This window comes from Amphiura filiformis, chromosome 14 (assembly GCF_039555335.1).
Source record: "Amphiura filiformis chromosome 14, Afil_fr2py, whole genome shotgun sequence".
Taxonomy (NCBI): domain Eukaryota; kingdom Metazoa; phylum Echinodermata; class Ophiuroidea; order Amphilepidida; family Amphiuridae; genus Amphiura; species Amphiura filiformis.
Window position 1 is genome coordinate 62,295,549 of NC_092641.1, and position 17,182 is coordinate 62,312,730.

General features: G+C 38.4%; 3 protein-coding genes across 3 annotated transcripts in view; 1 reads left to right on the plus strand and 2 right to left on the minus strand.

Annotated features, from left to right (window-relative positions):
• LOC140170411 (uncharacterized) overlaps nt 1-9,846 on the minus strand; it is a 49,320-nt gene extending 39,474 nt beyond the window's left edge. The window contains exon 1 of the mRNA XM_072193781.1: nt 9,798-9,846. Coding sequence (XP_072049882.1) covers nt 9,798-9,830 — 33 coding nt within the window. The 5' untranslated portion in view covers nt 9,831-9,846. The remainder of the gene's footprint in view (nt 1-9,797) is intronic.
• LOC140170410 (BOS complex subunit TMEM147-like) lies at nt 580-15,714 on the plus strand. Its single transcript, XM_072193780.1, has 6 exons — nt 580-757; nt 9,035-9,104; nt 9,620-9,685; nt 10,337-10,558; nt 12,027-12,148; nt 13,199-15,714. Exons 1-6 carry the CDS (start codon nt 681-683, stop codon nt 13,338-13,340), a joined length of 699 nt encoding a protein of 232 aa, XP_072049881.1. The 5' UTR covers nt 580-680; the 3' UTR covers nt 13,341-15,714.
• A 551-nt stretch (nt 15,715-16,265) lies between these two features.
• Nucleotides 16,266-16,640, minus strand: LOC140169555 (uncharacterized). The gene has a single exon (XM_072192819.1). The coding sequence runs from the start codon at nt 16,638-16,640 to the stop codon at nt 16,266-16,268; it is 375 nt and encodes a 124-aa protein (XP_072048920.1).
• Nucleotides 16,641-17,182: the final 542 nt, after the last annotated feature.

The following is a 17,182-nucleotide window of genomic DNA, read 5'->3' on the forward strand; positions in this document are numbered from 1 at the left end:
TCACCATAAAAAAATCATATATTTGGGTCAAGTGAAGTATAGAAAACATATTTATGTAGGTTTCCTTCACCCACCTATTCTCGAAAAAAATTCAAATATCTATGTAAATATGCATTGTGTTGGGGCCCCGGTCTCGGCGAATTCGCTGACTAGTAAATGTGTTAACTAAGGTTTGCCTAGGTTACCTAGTATCTGCTCTGTACGGAATATTACGTCTTACATTTAAATAAATACATAAACTACTTCTAACCTTACAACTGTAGTATTAAGTCATTCTTAGAGCAATTATAAATAAGCCGTTTTAGCAGCTCGTTTCTTCCCAAATAAACGGAAAACCTCTCGTCACCCGCTAAATGCAGCTCATATGCACAAAGTAAATTTATATCCAGAGCCGTCACCCAACCTCAAATAATATTTTTCAGTTTCCCTTAAATTAATAAACCGAAGAATAGCAAAAACAATAATTATCTGAAGCATGCTTGTATTCTCGTATTACAGTTAACATCACGATTAACAAGGAAAGAATCGGTTTTTATGCACAAATTATAGTGATTTATTTGACGGAAGAGCTTGACGGGTCAAGCGAGGTCAAGGGTCAGCTACGTATTCGTGATTTTCTTTTCCGGCGAGTGCAAAATAAGGCGTTGTTTTCAGTGAAATTGAACAGAACTGCTGCGAAAATGACTTTATTTCATTTCGGGAATTGTTTAGCATTGGCTTATGTGCCATATCTCATAACATACAAGTGTTCAGGGTTGTAAGTACATTGCTATATGTGTTATAAAATTGAGAGACGTGAATGATTTTTTTGTAAAGGCTAAAGCTTACTACTAATTCGCCCATGCATGCATGCATGTGGGGAGAATTGACGTGTTGATTGCATGCAGTCATGCTTTGTATACGGTACAAGTAGTATGATGGTCCAGTAGTCTCGCTTAGCTTAAAAAACCCAAGGGAATGAAAGTTTCAGATTTGTGTCCACCGCCCGCATCAGGCACCGCTGTTCGTCGTGGGCACGTAGAACTTAGCTTGCCTTAGTTTTAACTCCTAGACCTAGTCTAAATGCGTGTCGCTTAGGCAGTTTTCCCGCGAAATTTGAAATTTAACTTGCGCTAATTTTGCTGCGCGTAAATACATCAAATTCCACCATAGTCGAGAAATCAGTTGTTGTCCCGGGCATGAGTGACCATAATGGTATCCCTTTGGTAACTGTTCACACAAAACCTGTTATCAATAAAGCTAAGCCTAGAAAGGTATTTTCATACCATAAGGCTAACTGGGATTCTATTAAAAATGACCTCACACAAGTCACAGTCATTAGCAATGACTTCTGTGAAATTGTCCCCAGTTTAGTTACTGTTGATGAATTAGGCTAATGAAAGTCAATTCCCAGTTTCCCGTTACATTATTTTTCATGACTGTGTAGGTGACCATTTCATTATTCATTATTCATTATTTTATACCATTTCATTATTGCATCTGTTACAGGTGTAAACCAATAACTACCCATGTATACATGTGATAAATCACAGTTTGCAGTTTACAGATGTAGTTTACAACCACGTGAAGGTGATTGTACAACTATTATAAAAAGTTTCACAACATTTTTTACGGGATGAGATCAGAGCAGATCAAAAAGTGCGGGACAGAGAATTGAGTAGGTATTCATTAATAATTCATTATTAACCATATACCATGCTCCTACTGCAAAGAAAATTCCTGAAAATCAACAGAAAGAGATTTATGATATATTTAAAACCACAATTATTTATTTGTATGTTAAAGTTTGTTAGAAATCAACATTTTATTCAAAATAATGAAATATTTGGCCAGCAAATTGTTTTGAGCGGAGTAGGGCAACGGGAAAGTGGGAGTCGACTTTCATTAGCCTTATGGAATGACTTCAAGTGCAGAGTCACTGCCACCATGGATGCTAATGTGCCATCTAAGTTTGTGTCATCTAGTAAAAACATGCCTTGGGTTGACCACAAGGTTAAAAAAGCCCTTCGTCAGAAGCATAAAGCTGAATTTATACTCGATCGCCGAGCGATGCGATTAATCGCTTTTGAAAAGCGATTTGCAATCGCCGAATTTTGCGATGCATCGCTCGTCGCTGTTGCATTTATACTTATCACGGCGATAGCGATTGCAGACGACAATTAAAATATTCTAAATGCCACAAAATACATTTTTAAAACATCAGTTGCTGTCAATAATTATTGCTTTGAGGCCATGTGTTTTGAGCTCGCCACCCGTAGCGTTATCCCAAATATATGAATTTTTACACCAATCGAGTTTCAAATTAGAATATCTCCACAATTATCAACCCTAAACTAGCAAAAGTATACATTTTTGGAAAGCTGAAGGCATAAGGAATGTAACAATACATATTTCAACTCATTATACAGGGTGACCTTGAAGTTATACAGGGTGGAATAAAAAAATTCCGGATACAAAAAGGGTTACTTAATGCATTGCTTATTACTAACTTGCAGTAATAAACTGAAAGTAAATAACATCTATTTAGTTAGAGGATAGGGGGAGCCTACAAACTTTGGAAGATAAAAAAATCACAGCTGTTTGGTAATCTCGAAATACAGGGTGTCCCAAAGTATGTTAGAATTTTTTACAATTCATCATATTTTGAACTGAATCATTTTACCCCTAACCCATACAGGAAAAGTAAGTCCATATTTAGATTCCTCATCAAATTTCCTATCAGAAAATGTATACTTTGACTATGATAGGTTAAGTAATAAAAATTTTACAGCAACTTTTAGATTTTGAAGACATCCGCATTACTTTCTACAGTGTTTAATATGAAAACGGGTGGTTTTGTACGTAAAAGTTTGAATTTTATAGACTAAACCAATCATTAAGAGTTCAAAATGATTAAAAACAATTAGCAGAATTGTTTAGCTGTAAATTAAGACCAAAACCAAGTTTATAGCTCCTGTAGCAGTGAATTTATTCAAGTTACACACGTGAAACGTCGCGTTCCCATAGAGTTTGTGTGTACCGCTTCCCCCCCCTCCGCTCCCCCCCCCCACCACCCTGACTGCTCGCAATTCAATCGCCCACAGCTTCAAGTTAGTTGAAAAGCTATATTGTTCATATTTACAGGTTATTTAGTGGTATTATTTAGCTTTTAAATGAGACCAAAACCATGACATAATCTTTTTGTTTAGCCGAGCTATGATGAATTGAACAGATCACAATTTGAAAATACGTAACACCACCACCCTTTTTGGTGGCGAGTTCAAAACGTGTGGCCTTGAATTAATTCATCATCAAAAGTTAAAAATCGAGAAAGGTAAATTAATTAGCAAAATAATAGATCCAATTGGTTGTATATGATTGGTTGACGCATTCACGTGTCAAGCGATATCGCTGGGAAGTTGAGATTTCTTCAACTTGCAAAAGCGACGTCGTTTTTGCCTCCGCGATTTGAATCGATTGATCGGCTTGACGCTCTGGAAATGTAAGTAAACATTGAGCATGCGTGAAAATCGCTTTTCTGCAAAAGCGATCGAGTATAAATTCAGCTTAAGGCTTACAAGGTCCGTGCTAGAAAATCTGACACTCCTGAAGATTGGGAGACCTTTCGGTCCCTCCGAAAGTTTGTCAACCGCTTGACTCGTAGTAAGCATCGCAAGTATATCAGAGATACTTGTGCTACGTCCACAAAGAAATTTTGGACCTTTATTAAGAGTCAAAAAAATGACTCGTTTGGCATTCCAACTCTAAAAATTAATGGGCATTTAATCACCGACAACATCATGAAAGCAAATGCTCTCAACAACCAGTTTGAATCAGTATTCACACAGGAGGACACATCATTACCTAATATTGATAAACAACATTACCAACAAATGCCAGATGTTAACATTACTGTAGAGGGAGTGGAAAAATTACTGACCGACTTAAACCCCGGTAAAGCGACAGGACCAGACGGCGTGCCGGCACGCATCCTGAAGATGGGGGCCAAGGAGATCGCTCCAGCCTTGACTACCATCTTCAGGCTTTCTCTTGAATCGGGCAATCTGCCAAATGATTGGAGATGCGCTAACATATCGCCAATCTTCAAGAAAGGAGACCGCACCAAGCCTTCCAACTATAGACCAGTCACTCACATCTATATGCTGCAAGGTGATGGAGCATGTACTTCATTCGAACATCATGCTCCATCTAGACAAATTTGATATACTGACCGACAAACAGCATGGCTTTCGCGCAATCGCTCGTGCGAGTCTCAATTAATTCTTACGACCCATGACCTTACGAAGACCCTTGACAAGAAAGGACAGACCGACGTTGTGATTATGGACTTCAGCAAGGCCTTTGATGTGGTGCCACACAAACGGCTTATGCTGAAGCTTGACCATTACGGCATACGAGGACCGACCTACAACTGGATTTCAAACTTCCTAATGCTCCGAGAGCAAAGGGTAGTTATTGGAGGTGAATGTTCGGACTGGGTCAGTGTCAAATCTGGCGTTCCGCAAGGCACTGTACTCGGTCCACTCTTATTCCTAATGTATATCAATGACCTTCCTGACGATATAACCTCCACTGTACGATTATTCGCAGACGATTGCGTAATCTACAGAACCATTTCTGGTGACCGTGACGCCGACCTGCTACAGACTGACCTTGACCGACTTACAGTGTGGGAACATACTTGGCAGATGAAATTTAATCAAGAAAAATGTTTCGTTCTGAAAGTTACAAATTCATGTTACAACCCAAAAACCCATACATACACATTAAATAAATCTACCCTTCAGGAGACGAACTCACACACATACCTGGGGGTAGAACTGTCAAGTGATTAAAAAATGGAACAAACACATTGACCGTATGACAGCAAAAGGAAACAGGTTACTGGGGTTCATAAAAAGAAACTTACGCTCATGTACGCAAGACATAAAAGATCTGGCATACCGCTCACTAGTTAGACCATCATTGGAATATTGCGCAGCGGTCTGGGACCCGTACACCACAGAACACATACATCAGGTCGAAGCAGTACAAAGGAGAGCAGCCCGATTTGTTAAGAACGACTATGGCAGATACAGCAGTGTTACCACGTCACCATGATTCAAGACCTTCAGTGGGGAACACTTGCCAGGAGGAGGAACATCACCCGTCTAGCCTTATTTCAAAAGTCACTTCAGGGTTACCTTTCTATACCAGTACGAACACTACTGCGCCCGGTACAGCGCTCCACTAGGAGATCACACTCACATTCATTCATAGAACTTCAACCCACAAAAGACTGCTACAAATACTCATTCATCCCAAGAACCGTCATAGACTGGAATAATCTACCCCGAAGCCAGTCTAATCCCAATAGTGCTCAGAGGCTACTAAATTTAAGGGACGCCATCCGGATATGACAGGACAGGGTATGGGAAGAGGTCCGATTTTAGATGCAGGAGGAAAACCGGAGCACCCGGAGAAAAACCTGCGAGGACTAGCATGGATCGGCAACCAAACTCACATGTGGCGCCGCGGGGAATTGAACCCGGGCCACAGTGGTGAGAAGCAAGTGAGAAGACCACTATACTAACCTGCCCTATGTTGATTATATTTATACAATAAGCATTAAGTATTATCTGGAATCTTGTATACACTTACAATATTGCTTTAGAAGAAGGCCCAATACTTGTGCTGTCAGCCAAGTTGGTAATTTCTCGCTCACCATCCATGCTCACTGATCAAAATGTGACATGTACACCAATTACAGTCCCCGAAATGGTCTACTTAGCCGACCTCAATTCCGAAACATTTAGTGATAGTTAAAAATGCGATCCCCAACCCTTTGGTTACCTTTAGACGAATTTGTAGAAGTCTCCAAGTCAAGACTCCCGCTGGACGCGAATTCTTGCGTCCAGACGCAAGTTAGCTCAAAGCCGTTTGACTATGGTGCGAGAGGTTGCGGGTTCGAACCCTGGCGGTGCCTAGTACGCCTCGTGGAAAAATTGAGTTAGCTTGAAATTCCCTGGACAAGGAACTCACTGCTAATTTGTCTTGTTGTAACCCGTACGAAACTCGGGGAGCTGATCCTGGTTGCGATGGTTATTTCATACACTCCTATATGAAAGCAGCCAATCAGAAAAGCTGTTAGAAAAGTACAAAACATGCATTGATTGTGTATATTATGCGCTCCAGCGTACTACGCGCAGTGTTTTCTTGCGCGTTCGCGTCACTAGTGAGATTGATTCATTTTTCGGGGGTTGATGAATTTATATTTGGTTCTATTTTCCAACATTTTTAGTGAAGTAAATATCACATGTTTTTTCTTCTCGTGTATGAAATAGATTTAATAAACTTGAATTACCGGTACTTATTTAGGGGCTCGTGCATTAGACGCATCAACATCAGCGCAAGTGCATTATTTTGTCTAATTTCTCTCCCAATAAGTAATACGCGTTCATTAAAGGTCCGTGACCCGATCGACAGCATCATCCCCGATTTTTTCATTGTTGATGAGGTTTTGGTATCACATAATAGATACTATTTTTCTCATTACTATCCTGAAATTTGACGCTCCAAGTCGATGTATTTCGGAGAAATCATGAATCACAGCGGTTTTACAGGTATACCAGTTTGTAAACAATAAAATTACTTCGGATCATGGAAGAGAAAAAAAGAACTACGCTAAGTGTAGTCTCGCGGCCAGACTGTATGTGGCTATCACGAGGATCGACGAGTGTCAGACCGACGCAAACTGGCTGTGTAAGAGACTACGCTAAGTGCTGAGGAGACGGTCCGCCGTATATAATTAAAACAATTCCTTGGTTATTTCAGTTGGTGAAATAGCTCAATTGGCTAGCGCGCCGTTCTTTTACCCAAGAGGTACCCGGTTCAAAACCCGGTATCGGAAGGTTTTTTCCTCTCCATTTTAACCCAAACTTTTTATATTAATTTGAAATGTACATATTGCAAGGGGAAATATATTTTGTTTCCTTTTTTTTCTGAAACGGATACGAAAAAAAAAAAAAAAAAACAAATATTTTCCGTTCAATACGGGCCGGCATTGCAGCATGTCAGCATTCGTCATACGAACGGGAATTGTTGTTGTTGCATGCCTACCCAGAATGCAATTCACGTATACAAGGTATTGGGTTGCAAATTTGGCTATTTATTCACATTTACGCTGAAAATGCTCTCGTTTTTTCACAAAGCAGCATAAAGGGGGCAGATATTTGATATTATTATGTAATTTTAAAGACAATCCATATCCAAAACCAATAGGGTTACCCCCTTTAACCTATAATTGTGGAATGTCTAGGGTGTGCGCTCTTGAAGCAGCAAAGTCCCTGAATTGTTGTTTAATGGTTTATGGAATGATGTGGGCCATAGTGGTCAGCGACAACCTGTAAAGTGTGCTGAGGCTTGTGGATCAACGCCTTGGCGTTGTGCCTGTGCGTAGCGCACTATAAATCACTGCGCTTTTTTTTTTCTTTTCTTTTTTGTATATTGCTGGACGCAATGTTCAACAAATGTCATCAACCCCATTGCGTCCAGTCGGACGCAAGTTGATAAAAATCTCAAAATAATGAATTAATTATTTTATTTTTATTTCTAATTTTCTCCTTTAAAATAACTTTCAACTACTTCTACTTGCCATTTTCTGACTTTAATAATATCAATAATAATGATGAATGAACAAAGAGTACAACCCCACCTTCATTTATTTATAAAATCAAATATTGTTGTGAAATAATTAAATGTTCGCTCTAGTCAAAACGAGTCAATAGTTGCTTGTAATAGTTCAAACTAAATAAAGAAAATAAAAGATAATTAATAATTAATGATTAAAAGTCACCTCGTCCCTTTTTAATCTTTTAAATCTTTAACAGGAAACTAATAATCAAGTGCGAAGGGCCTAACCAATGGACCAATCAGTAAACGAGTTATTGACCTTTCACATTTAACCACTCCTATTTTGCAACACTTCCGGGTCACCAGTCAACCAGTCAATGAATGAAAATTCTTACAGCAGTGATGTGATAAGCTTTTGCTCAAACGCGAGAGCAAAAATACAACTTTCTAAACTATCGTACATTGTCAGCAAGTTTGCATTAACGTAATTTGTTATTGGCAATAATATTTACATTATATGTACATGTACATGCAAATCTTTAAAATCTCATCAAGAATCTGAAAGGAAATAGTCATTTCAAATATTTGCATCAGACTGCGAATGCGATGTAATGCGATGCAATACCGGCAATCGGGGGCTTTGTAAAATTGTATTCCCTGTTGCCCAACACATTAATATATGTACGGACGCACAAAAATTTTGTGGGACGCACATTTCCCGACCAGGTTTTACAGTTGTGTGTCAGAAAATCCCCGGTACAAACACCGAAAATGTCGCATTTCTCAGTCCCGGTGATGAATACTAACGTTTTGTACTGGTAGTAAATTAACTGGAATTTCGCTGTCAGACAGTTTGGTCTTCATTCCTTTTGTATTTCACAGGAAATATTAACATAATGTAGGAATGAATAAAAAATGTTTTAAAAAAATGTGTTTTTGAAGGAAGTGCAAAGTTTGCCACCATTGCAAACGTACTGAAGCCTCCTCGTGTTTATCTCCAATTCTATCAGCAAATATAATACCCATGAGGCATCATGATTCTGGAATTGCGAAAGGGCTTACCCGTTTTAAAACTTGATGGGGACACTAAAATGAAAGTGTACGTTCGGGGAGCTGGACATATTATGTGAACCAGATTTTCCAGTGGAAAACGAAACTAGGAATTTCTGCTCTTTGCTTGGTTCAATTTTTACGGGTCAAGCAGACCCGTACTGTAGGAAATTTACAGGTCTGTCTACTTTCACAGGTATTTAATGTGAGGACATGCCTTATTTGGAACGCTGATACACATGGAAAAATTAAAAGCACCGTACCTAGGAGAGTCAAGGAAACGTATATATGGTCAATTGGTCATGTGCCATGAATAGGGCAAAATGTGTATAATTATAAATATGGCATTTTGTTGTGTTTTCTTTATTTTCAGATCAGAATACAGTGCATTCTGGAAATGTGTACAGGCAGGGGCTGCTTATCTGGTCACACAGCTTTGCAAGGTAACATTTAGCTTGATGGGTTTAAAAATATTGTTTGATGTGACCATCCATGGCGAACCCAGTATAAAGTTGCAACTTTGAGTACCGGTACCATGCCCGTAACCAGTGGCGTAGATTTCTTTTTGACATTGGGGGGATGGGTTGGAAAAAATTTCTTGAAGTAAAGTGAATTCAGCACGTTTTGGCGACATAATGCGTTTATGGCACAAATGTGCCAAATTTTGCCATTTTGGAGCTAATCTGTTGAAATATGGTTCAAAAATGGAGTAAATTTGTGCGAAGCGCGAAAAAATTTGCACTTTGGGGACTAAAATGGCCAAATATAAGGTTAATTTGATCAGAAACCCACATACAGGCATCAACATGGGGGGATGATTGTATGGACCACCCCACCCCCCGGTAAAATATTGGGGGGTGCTCAGAGTTGTGGCTGCTTAAAGTAGTGGTGACTTTCTGATTTGATGTGTTCTTTGGACTGACAATTTCTGATAAACTGTGTGTCCCTATCTTTACAGATGATGGTACTGGCTACATTCTTTCCTACATCAGAAGGAAGTGGTGGACATCTGGATATACTAGGGGTAAGTGTTTACCATCAAGGTTTCTAAAAATGACTTTTGACGCTGGATTTATATACTCTTGCATTCTTATTGTCACTTTCCTGAGGTGGTAAAATGCTGGCATTGTACTTACAGAGTCTTTGAAAAGTGTGCCACCAGTCAGCATATTCTTTGAAGTTGAGTTGTTTAGTGAAGAACCGTACCACCCTAGATCTGAAATTCCCGGAGGCCACTCTGTGGCTAAATAGGGTTCTGTACAACAGTTTTGGACAAAGGTGACATTCGGGTTAGAATTAATAGTTAAGAGTCTCCCCTTTCTGTTTAACCTGGCTGTTAATTCTGAAAAGTGACATGAACTGAGCTATTTTGGTTGAAAATGTGTTTTTTATGAATTTTTGCCTAAAAATATTGGTTATTAAATAAGCCATAACTTTATAGGAACAACTACTGCAACCTTAATAATAGAGGCCATAATGAACATTTTATATCTGAACGAAAATCATACCATAACAATGTAAATTTTGGGTTCAAATATGCCTTTTTCATGATTTTTATCATTTTTTAACCAAAAATGCCCAATGTGCACACTGCACAGGGTATACCAGAATTATTCCGTAATGCCTGGAATACAATGTTTACAAAAGATGAACTCAACTTTTGTCGTTCTTACAGGAATTTATGAAATCTACAGTAGATCTTGGAGATCTTTTAGGCTTCTACTTCATTCTGACTAGCATTGCAGCCAAAGGAGAAATGCGGTTTATGATAGCAGGGTTAGGGTGGGCGACAGCCGAACTGGTTATGACCAGATTTATACCTCTATGGGTTGGTGCCAGGGGTACAGAGTTTGATTGGAAATATATACAGATGAGCCTAGAATCCAATATCAATTTGGTAAGTGCATGTTAAGAATATTGGTTGTGATGAATGAGAAAAAAACTCACATCATTCTTTTAGGTCAAATTCAAAATGTGGGCCCCAGTTAAGTCACCTCTTAACTATTTTTTTTTTTTGTGTGAGATAAAAAAAAACTTAAAAACACTCAAAATTAACAGAATTTACATAGAAAATGGTGTCAATTATTTTGTATACTCAGGGTATCAATGAATGCAATGTACTGTACTGATTCGTATCATCAACATAGCAGAGGTCATAGTAGTATAACTCAAAGGTACTTTATCTCACATGCTTCATCCCAGCTGAGTGGAATGGAGAGTTAGAAGGGGGAAAGTACAAATTTGAAGTGCGGAACTGCACTACAGCAAAATGATTTTGTCTGATGTGTTTCAGTGGTAGGAGAATAATTTCCTGAAGTAAGCTGGTACCTTTTATACCTAATGCCCCATGGGCTTTTTGGCAGGGGGAAGAGAGCAGGAGGAAAGAGAGAAGAAGAAGAAGAGAAAACTTCTTTCTTAGGTGCAGATTTGAACCACAAACCTCTCATGGGCCAAAAATGTGCACAAGGATGGCTTGCCACAGGGGTCTATGCGCCCATATGTGTTTGCATGATCATGCAGTTGCGGTCGCTGTGTTTTTGCGTCCCGGACCCACCAAAACCCGAATCTCACACATGAATTTTGCAAAAGTTATTGCGTCCTGTCGTACGCAACAAAAATTCCCACATAAAACTAGGCTCAAAAGTTTTCTCAACTTGCATTATACACATCATTTTTGAAGCAACTGAACCCTGAAATACCAAATTATGGCCTAATTTACTTCAATAATTAATATTATGCACAGTAATACTGCTTTGTGAGTGAAATTTTTGACAGCAAAACAGCCGTGATATTGACAAAATATGGCGAGATCTCTGGCTGCTATTGTTTTTTTTACATGGTTGGCAATTCCCAGACAATAGAGGGCAGTATTAAAATCATTATTGGCCTGCTGGTGGCGGGCGGTAAATATTAGGTAATTAAACTAATTTGATTGAAATAAAAAAAAGAAACAAAAAGAAAAGAAAGAGAAAAGAAAAGAAAACAAAAGAATGGAAAAACAAAAAAATACAATAATATTTAATAAACCCCCTGCGACTATTCCTGAAAGTTCAACAACAAGACATGTTCTAAAAGTGCTACAAATTGTCTAAGAACTTCTGCTACTGCCTTGAAAATCTGTGTGAAAGTTAGTTATAACTTTACCTATTATTAATTTTCTTGCCTGTTAGAACTAAGTAAAGGATTAGTGTATGTTTTTAAGTGTATTATTTTTAAGTGTATTCTGAACTAAAAAAAAAGTAAGCTTGAACTTCAAGCAAATTTTGACCTTTGATAGTCGCCAAGTGGACTACTAAAAAAGTCTATGTCGTGCAGCCCTAGTTATTATCTTTAATATTTTTATAATGCTCTTCTCTCACCCACAGATTCAGCATGTAGCTACAGCAACACTGGTATGGTTATGGAGTAGACATGATCTTAATAAGTCCCTTCAACCTGTAGTTATGGTCCTGCTTGGACTCAGCTGCTATAAACCACTTGTTTTAGAGTAAGTATCACCAAGCCTTGAAATAAGCAGGTCTGGACCAGGAACCACACATTTAGAAAAAGTGGCTCCTGGTCCTGTGATTATCTGTTATAAACCACTTGTTTTAGAGTAAGTATCAGTGTTGCCATATTGGGTGTACGTTACTTGACTGACACTTCTTAAAAACTGAAGAAAGTTCCCACAATCTTATTGGTCCTTAGCCATGGGATATGTCTTGATATAACACACTTTAGGGTGCGCATGTTGACGCGATATGTGTACGCGCTGTTTGAACCAATTGGAGGTGCATAGCTACAACGGGACTGAGGTAATTTCTTGTAAAATGTACAGGATTTAATTAGATTAAAATTTGGTAAAGTTACAATTTATATATTTATTTGACTTGAATGAAAATAAAGTTATTGTTTTTAGCCGCTGTTGTGAACATATTGTCTCATATAACATGTGACATCATTATGTTTGGCGTAAAACAACTTGTGTTTCGCCTTGTTTATTCCTTAAAATAATGATGTCACCCGTGTTATATGAGACAATAGATGCACGACAGCGGCCAAAAACAATACCTTTATTCTCTAATTAATACTTTTGTCTTCTTAGCATATCCAGCATTAGATGTTACGTACCTCAATCAATGACAGTTTCGTGCTAACACTTTCTCATATTGAATGACCAGTCCCTGCACTTCGACAGTTGGTTCACGTTGGTGTTGCTGTTTGTTTTAGGACTTGGTCATGTATGTGCGGAAGAAAGTAGTTTCCTTCGTCTCTGTTGAGTGTTTTGGCCCCCTTCTTTCTTATCCAGATGGCTTCCTTGGTATATCTGTCCTTTCTATTCTGTTCTCTGTCCTTAATTTCTGACTGTTCCCAACCAATAAGGCAATGATAACTTTGCAACATTCTGTTTTATGGTCATTGCATGAAATTATGAATTTGTGTCGGGCCTCAGTATTTTTCCTTGGGGGGTGTTTACTTTGGCCCAAAACAAACCCTTCTGTTTTACACCATTTACAGATTAACCAGAATTTTCTTCATTTTCCCATCTCTTTCACAGAGTACTAGTCAACGCAATGGGTCTTGGTTCCTGGGTATTATTACTCTCCAAAGTGATGTTCACCGGATGTGTTGGAGTCATTGCACTGCAGCTTTATGTAGGCCTTACAGCTAGCTCCCAAAATCACTACCAAGGGAAATGAACTACAAAGTACAACGCCAAAGATATGAACTGAAGCTGTTTAAAAGCAACATTTTGTGTCCAAAGGGAAACATATTGTACTTTCCGATTCCAGCAATGTCCTAAAAGTACCAATTTGAGGCGAGGAAAGTCCAGGTATGGCGAGACGGATGAGGAAGTCCATTTCCAATTAAGGGTACACGATGTATTGTTGGTCGAAGCAGCAAAAAAAAATGTAGTTAAAACAGCATCTTGCGAATGGTAGTGAGCTTTAGCAAAAATTACATTGCTCATTTCATAGCAAGCATGTAGAAGAATTCAAATATCATATATATACTTTTGTAGGTCCTGTGTTTCTTGAGTTATGTTGTAAAGAGGGTTGAAACAACAACACTTTTGTAAAACGTACATAACTCATTAACAACAATAAATTAAGCAAGTTTTCAAAGTATACGATTTGTAGAATGAACTTTTGCAAAACACCAAAGTGTTATTTTTCAATAATATATTGATTCAGATAATGGAAATCAATTTTTTTTGGGCTGCTTCGACCAACAATACCTCGTATAACCTTAAGGGCATGATGCATATAGCCCAGTCATTTTATGACTCACAAGCTAGGAAGGAATCTTATGACCAACTAGTCAACAAGATTTGGGGTTGAGTGGGTACTTCATTACCTGGACATTTCTTCTTGACTTTCGTAAACTTCCTGGGACTACATGTAAGTCGTCGCTCAGGATCTCCCACTTCCCAGACTTTTCTCGCCTAAAAGTGGTACTTTATGGACTTTGTGGGTTTCTGGTGATATCATACCACGGAGGACAAACCCAAGATATGAACTACCCCTTTGTATTTTATTGACTCTAGTATAGAGGGTCATGTAAGTTATGAATTTTTGACAGTGCAAATCTGTATTTGCTACTCACTTGTTTGAGTCGCACATGACACTATACTGGTTACATGGTAATCCGGAATTCATCAGCATATGAAATTGTTACTTTATTCTAAATTTGTGTAATGGGTCCACCGCAAGCTGGAAGTTCTAGCAGGCTGATTATAAGATTTTGCATTCAAACACACAGTTAACTGAATCATGTGAACTATGCACTCTAAAACCCCTATAAAACCAATTTAGAATTAAGCAAAACTTGACAGGTATTAATATTTGGACTAGTGGAACATGCTCAGACTACATACAAAATTAATGGTCAATTTGAGGGCTCATGAACCCCAAACCAGGTTGCCGGATTTTATGCATATTTGGCAGCCATTTTGAAATTTCACGATCAAGGCGACCATTTGGAGACCTGTGCCTTAACCACTTGGCCACAGGAGCTTCATATGATTAGGCTTGTTGAAATTCGAACCTATAAGCAGTCACTCCCCACAAATAATTAATGACATCATGTTAGAATGTTATGCATCAAGTTTTCAAAAATGTAATTGAAATGTTTTACGTCCTTATATAACATTTAAACAGGTTCTCTAAATCTGGTGTTTGCTGGATAAGCATTTCTATAGTTATGAAAAAATGAGTTTGTTACAGATATATAATGGGTTTAAAACGTTTAAATAACCAGGGTTGTTGATTTTTTTTATTTTAAAATTTAAAAAAAAAACAGATTGTTTTTATTTAAATCAGTTTTTTTTTTATTTAAATCAATTTTTTGGATTCCAAGAACTGCTATATCCCATGATAAAGTCAAAAGAGTACCAGTGGAATAATTCAAAACACAATTTCAGTTGATAACAACATTAGTTCACACAACAGTATACAATGTGGTACAGGTCACATAAAGTAATACAGGATTCTGTTTTCAAAAATGTGACCATCCACCACATATGAGCCCAGAAGTCGGAAATGTGATTTTGAGCTACAGTACAAGTTACACAGCTGTACAAAAATTTAAAATAATTAAAAATTTATATTTTATGGAACTGGTTTCAACAACAGAATTTCGCAAACTTTAAGTGCAGCTTTCTCAGTGTTGCGCTCTGTTGTGAGGCAAAATTCGGAAGAAATGTCATTTCATTTCAGGATATCTTTCTTGGCTTATTTGTGGTGGATGGTCACATCTGCAGTTGAATGCTATTAACAGGGTTGTTTGATTTAAATTGTGATTTACATCACTGATTTAAATCAACTTTTTCCATTTTTGATAAATGTAAGTTTATTTCTTACTTAAATTAACTGTTTTACTTCATTCTTAATGATTTATCTATTGCTAAAAATTCATCTTTAAGGTGCAGAATTCAACAGGTTTGTTCCCCATGATTTTACCTTTTTTTTTTTTTGAAATGTTCACATGTAAAAACATTTTTTGGAAATACCTGGTAGGTAAAATTAGCATAAATAAATAAATTTGTACAGTGGTTGTTGACACTGAATTTGATACTGAATTCGCTTTTAGCGAAGTCAACTTTGTATGATTTGCCTGAGGATAGACAGAAGTGCAGCAGTTACAGGTCCCTTGTTACGATAAAGTAAATTCAATTATATTGTTACATTAGCGGAAAGTCATTAATAGTGATTCATAATCAAATTCACTTTATGATGTATGAATGACTGATGACAGTGGCGTCACCCTGCCCCCCCTCCCTGCTCATCAGTGCCGTCAGCTCATCTTACTCTGTCGGTAGACGGCAGACCTTTGATATAAAAAAAATTGAGGGTCAACAATATAAAATTTTAAATAAACGGCACTTACTGTGGACGTTTCGAAATCTGTCAGATTTCTTTATCAACACTGATGTTGTTGTGACGACCTGTGTACAACTCGTTGTTGCTTAGCAACTCGGTTGCCAGTTGGTTTCTTCAGGAGATCGTCAAACATGTGAGTTAGGTTGTATTGCCCCTCGTCTCTGTTCATGGTGGTGCCCTGTTGTCTGATTTTCACTGCTTCTTTAATTCATCTTTTGTATCTGTCTGCCTCTTTGTATGTACTTACTGCTCCCATAACCCTCCTGGGTCGTAGGGGCACTGCATGATGGACCGCTCCACCACCATCCTCCATCTGTCTCGGTTGTGTGCCAGGGTTTGAGTCTGTGAGAAATTCACCCCAGTCCATTGTGCGATGTTGTCCATCCATCTCTTTCTCTGCCAGCCTCTTCTTCTCTTTCCCTGCACTGTTCCCTGTAGGATCGTCTTGGATAGGCCACTGGATCTTGTTACATGGCCATACCACTTCAATTTCCTTTTCTTAACAGTGGACAGCAGGTCCTCATAATTACTCATGTGTTGTAATACTCTTCTGCGCACTTCCTCGTTGGTGATGTGGTCAGTATATGATATGCCGTGGAGCCTTCGTAGGCATCTCATTTCTACAGCTTGGATCTTTTCTGTAGTTCTGCCGTCCAGGGTCCACGACTCACATGCATACAAAAGATTGAGAGCACTAGGGCATGAAGTAGCCTTAGTTTGGAGTTCAGAGTGATATTTTTATCTCTCCAAATCGGTTGCAGTTTTGCCAGGGCAGCTGTTGTCTGTGCAGTTCTTGAGAGGATTTCTGGTTTGGAACCTTCTTGGCTGATTATGGCCCCTAGATATTTGAATTTCTTCACTGTGTCAAGTTGCTGGCCACTGACTGAGATTGGTGTTTTTATTTCTCCGTCATTATTTTTCATCAGCTTTGTCTTCTCTCCACTTATCTCCATGCCATATCTGGACGAGGTCTGCCAGCTCTTCTTCGTTTCCTGCTAGCCCGTCAATGTCATCAGCAAACATTAGGTTTGTGATTGTTCGGCCTCCTATGCTGACTGTTCCACAATGGTCTTCTAGTGCTTCAGTCATGATTCTTTCCAAGAAGATGTTGAACAAGGTAGGAGATAGCAGACAACCTTGACGTACGCCAACTGATGTGT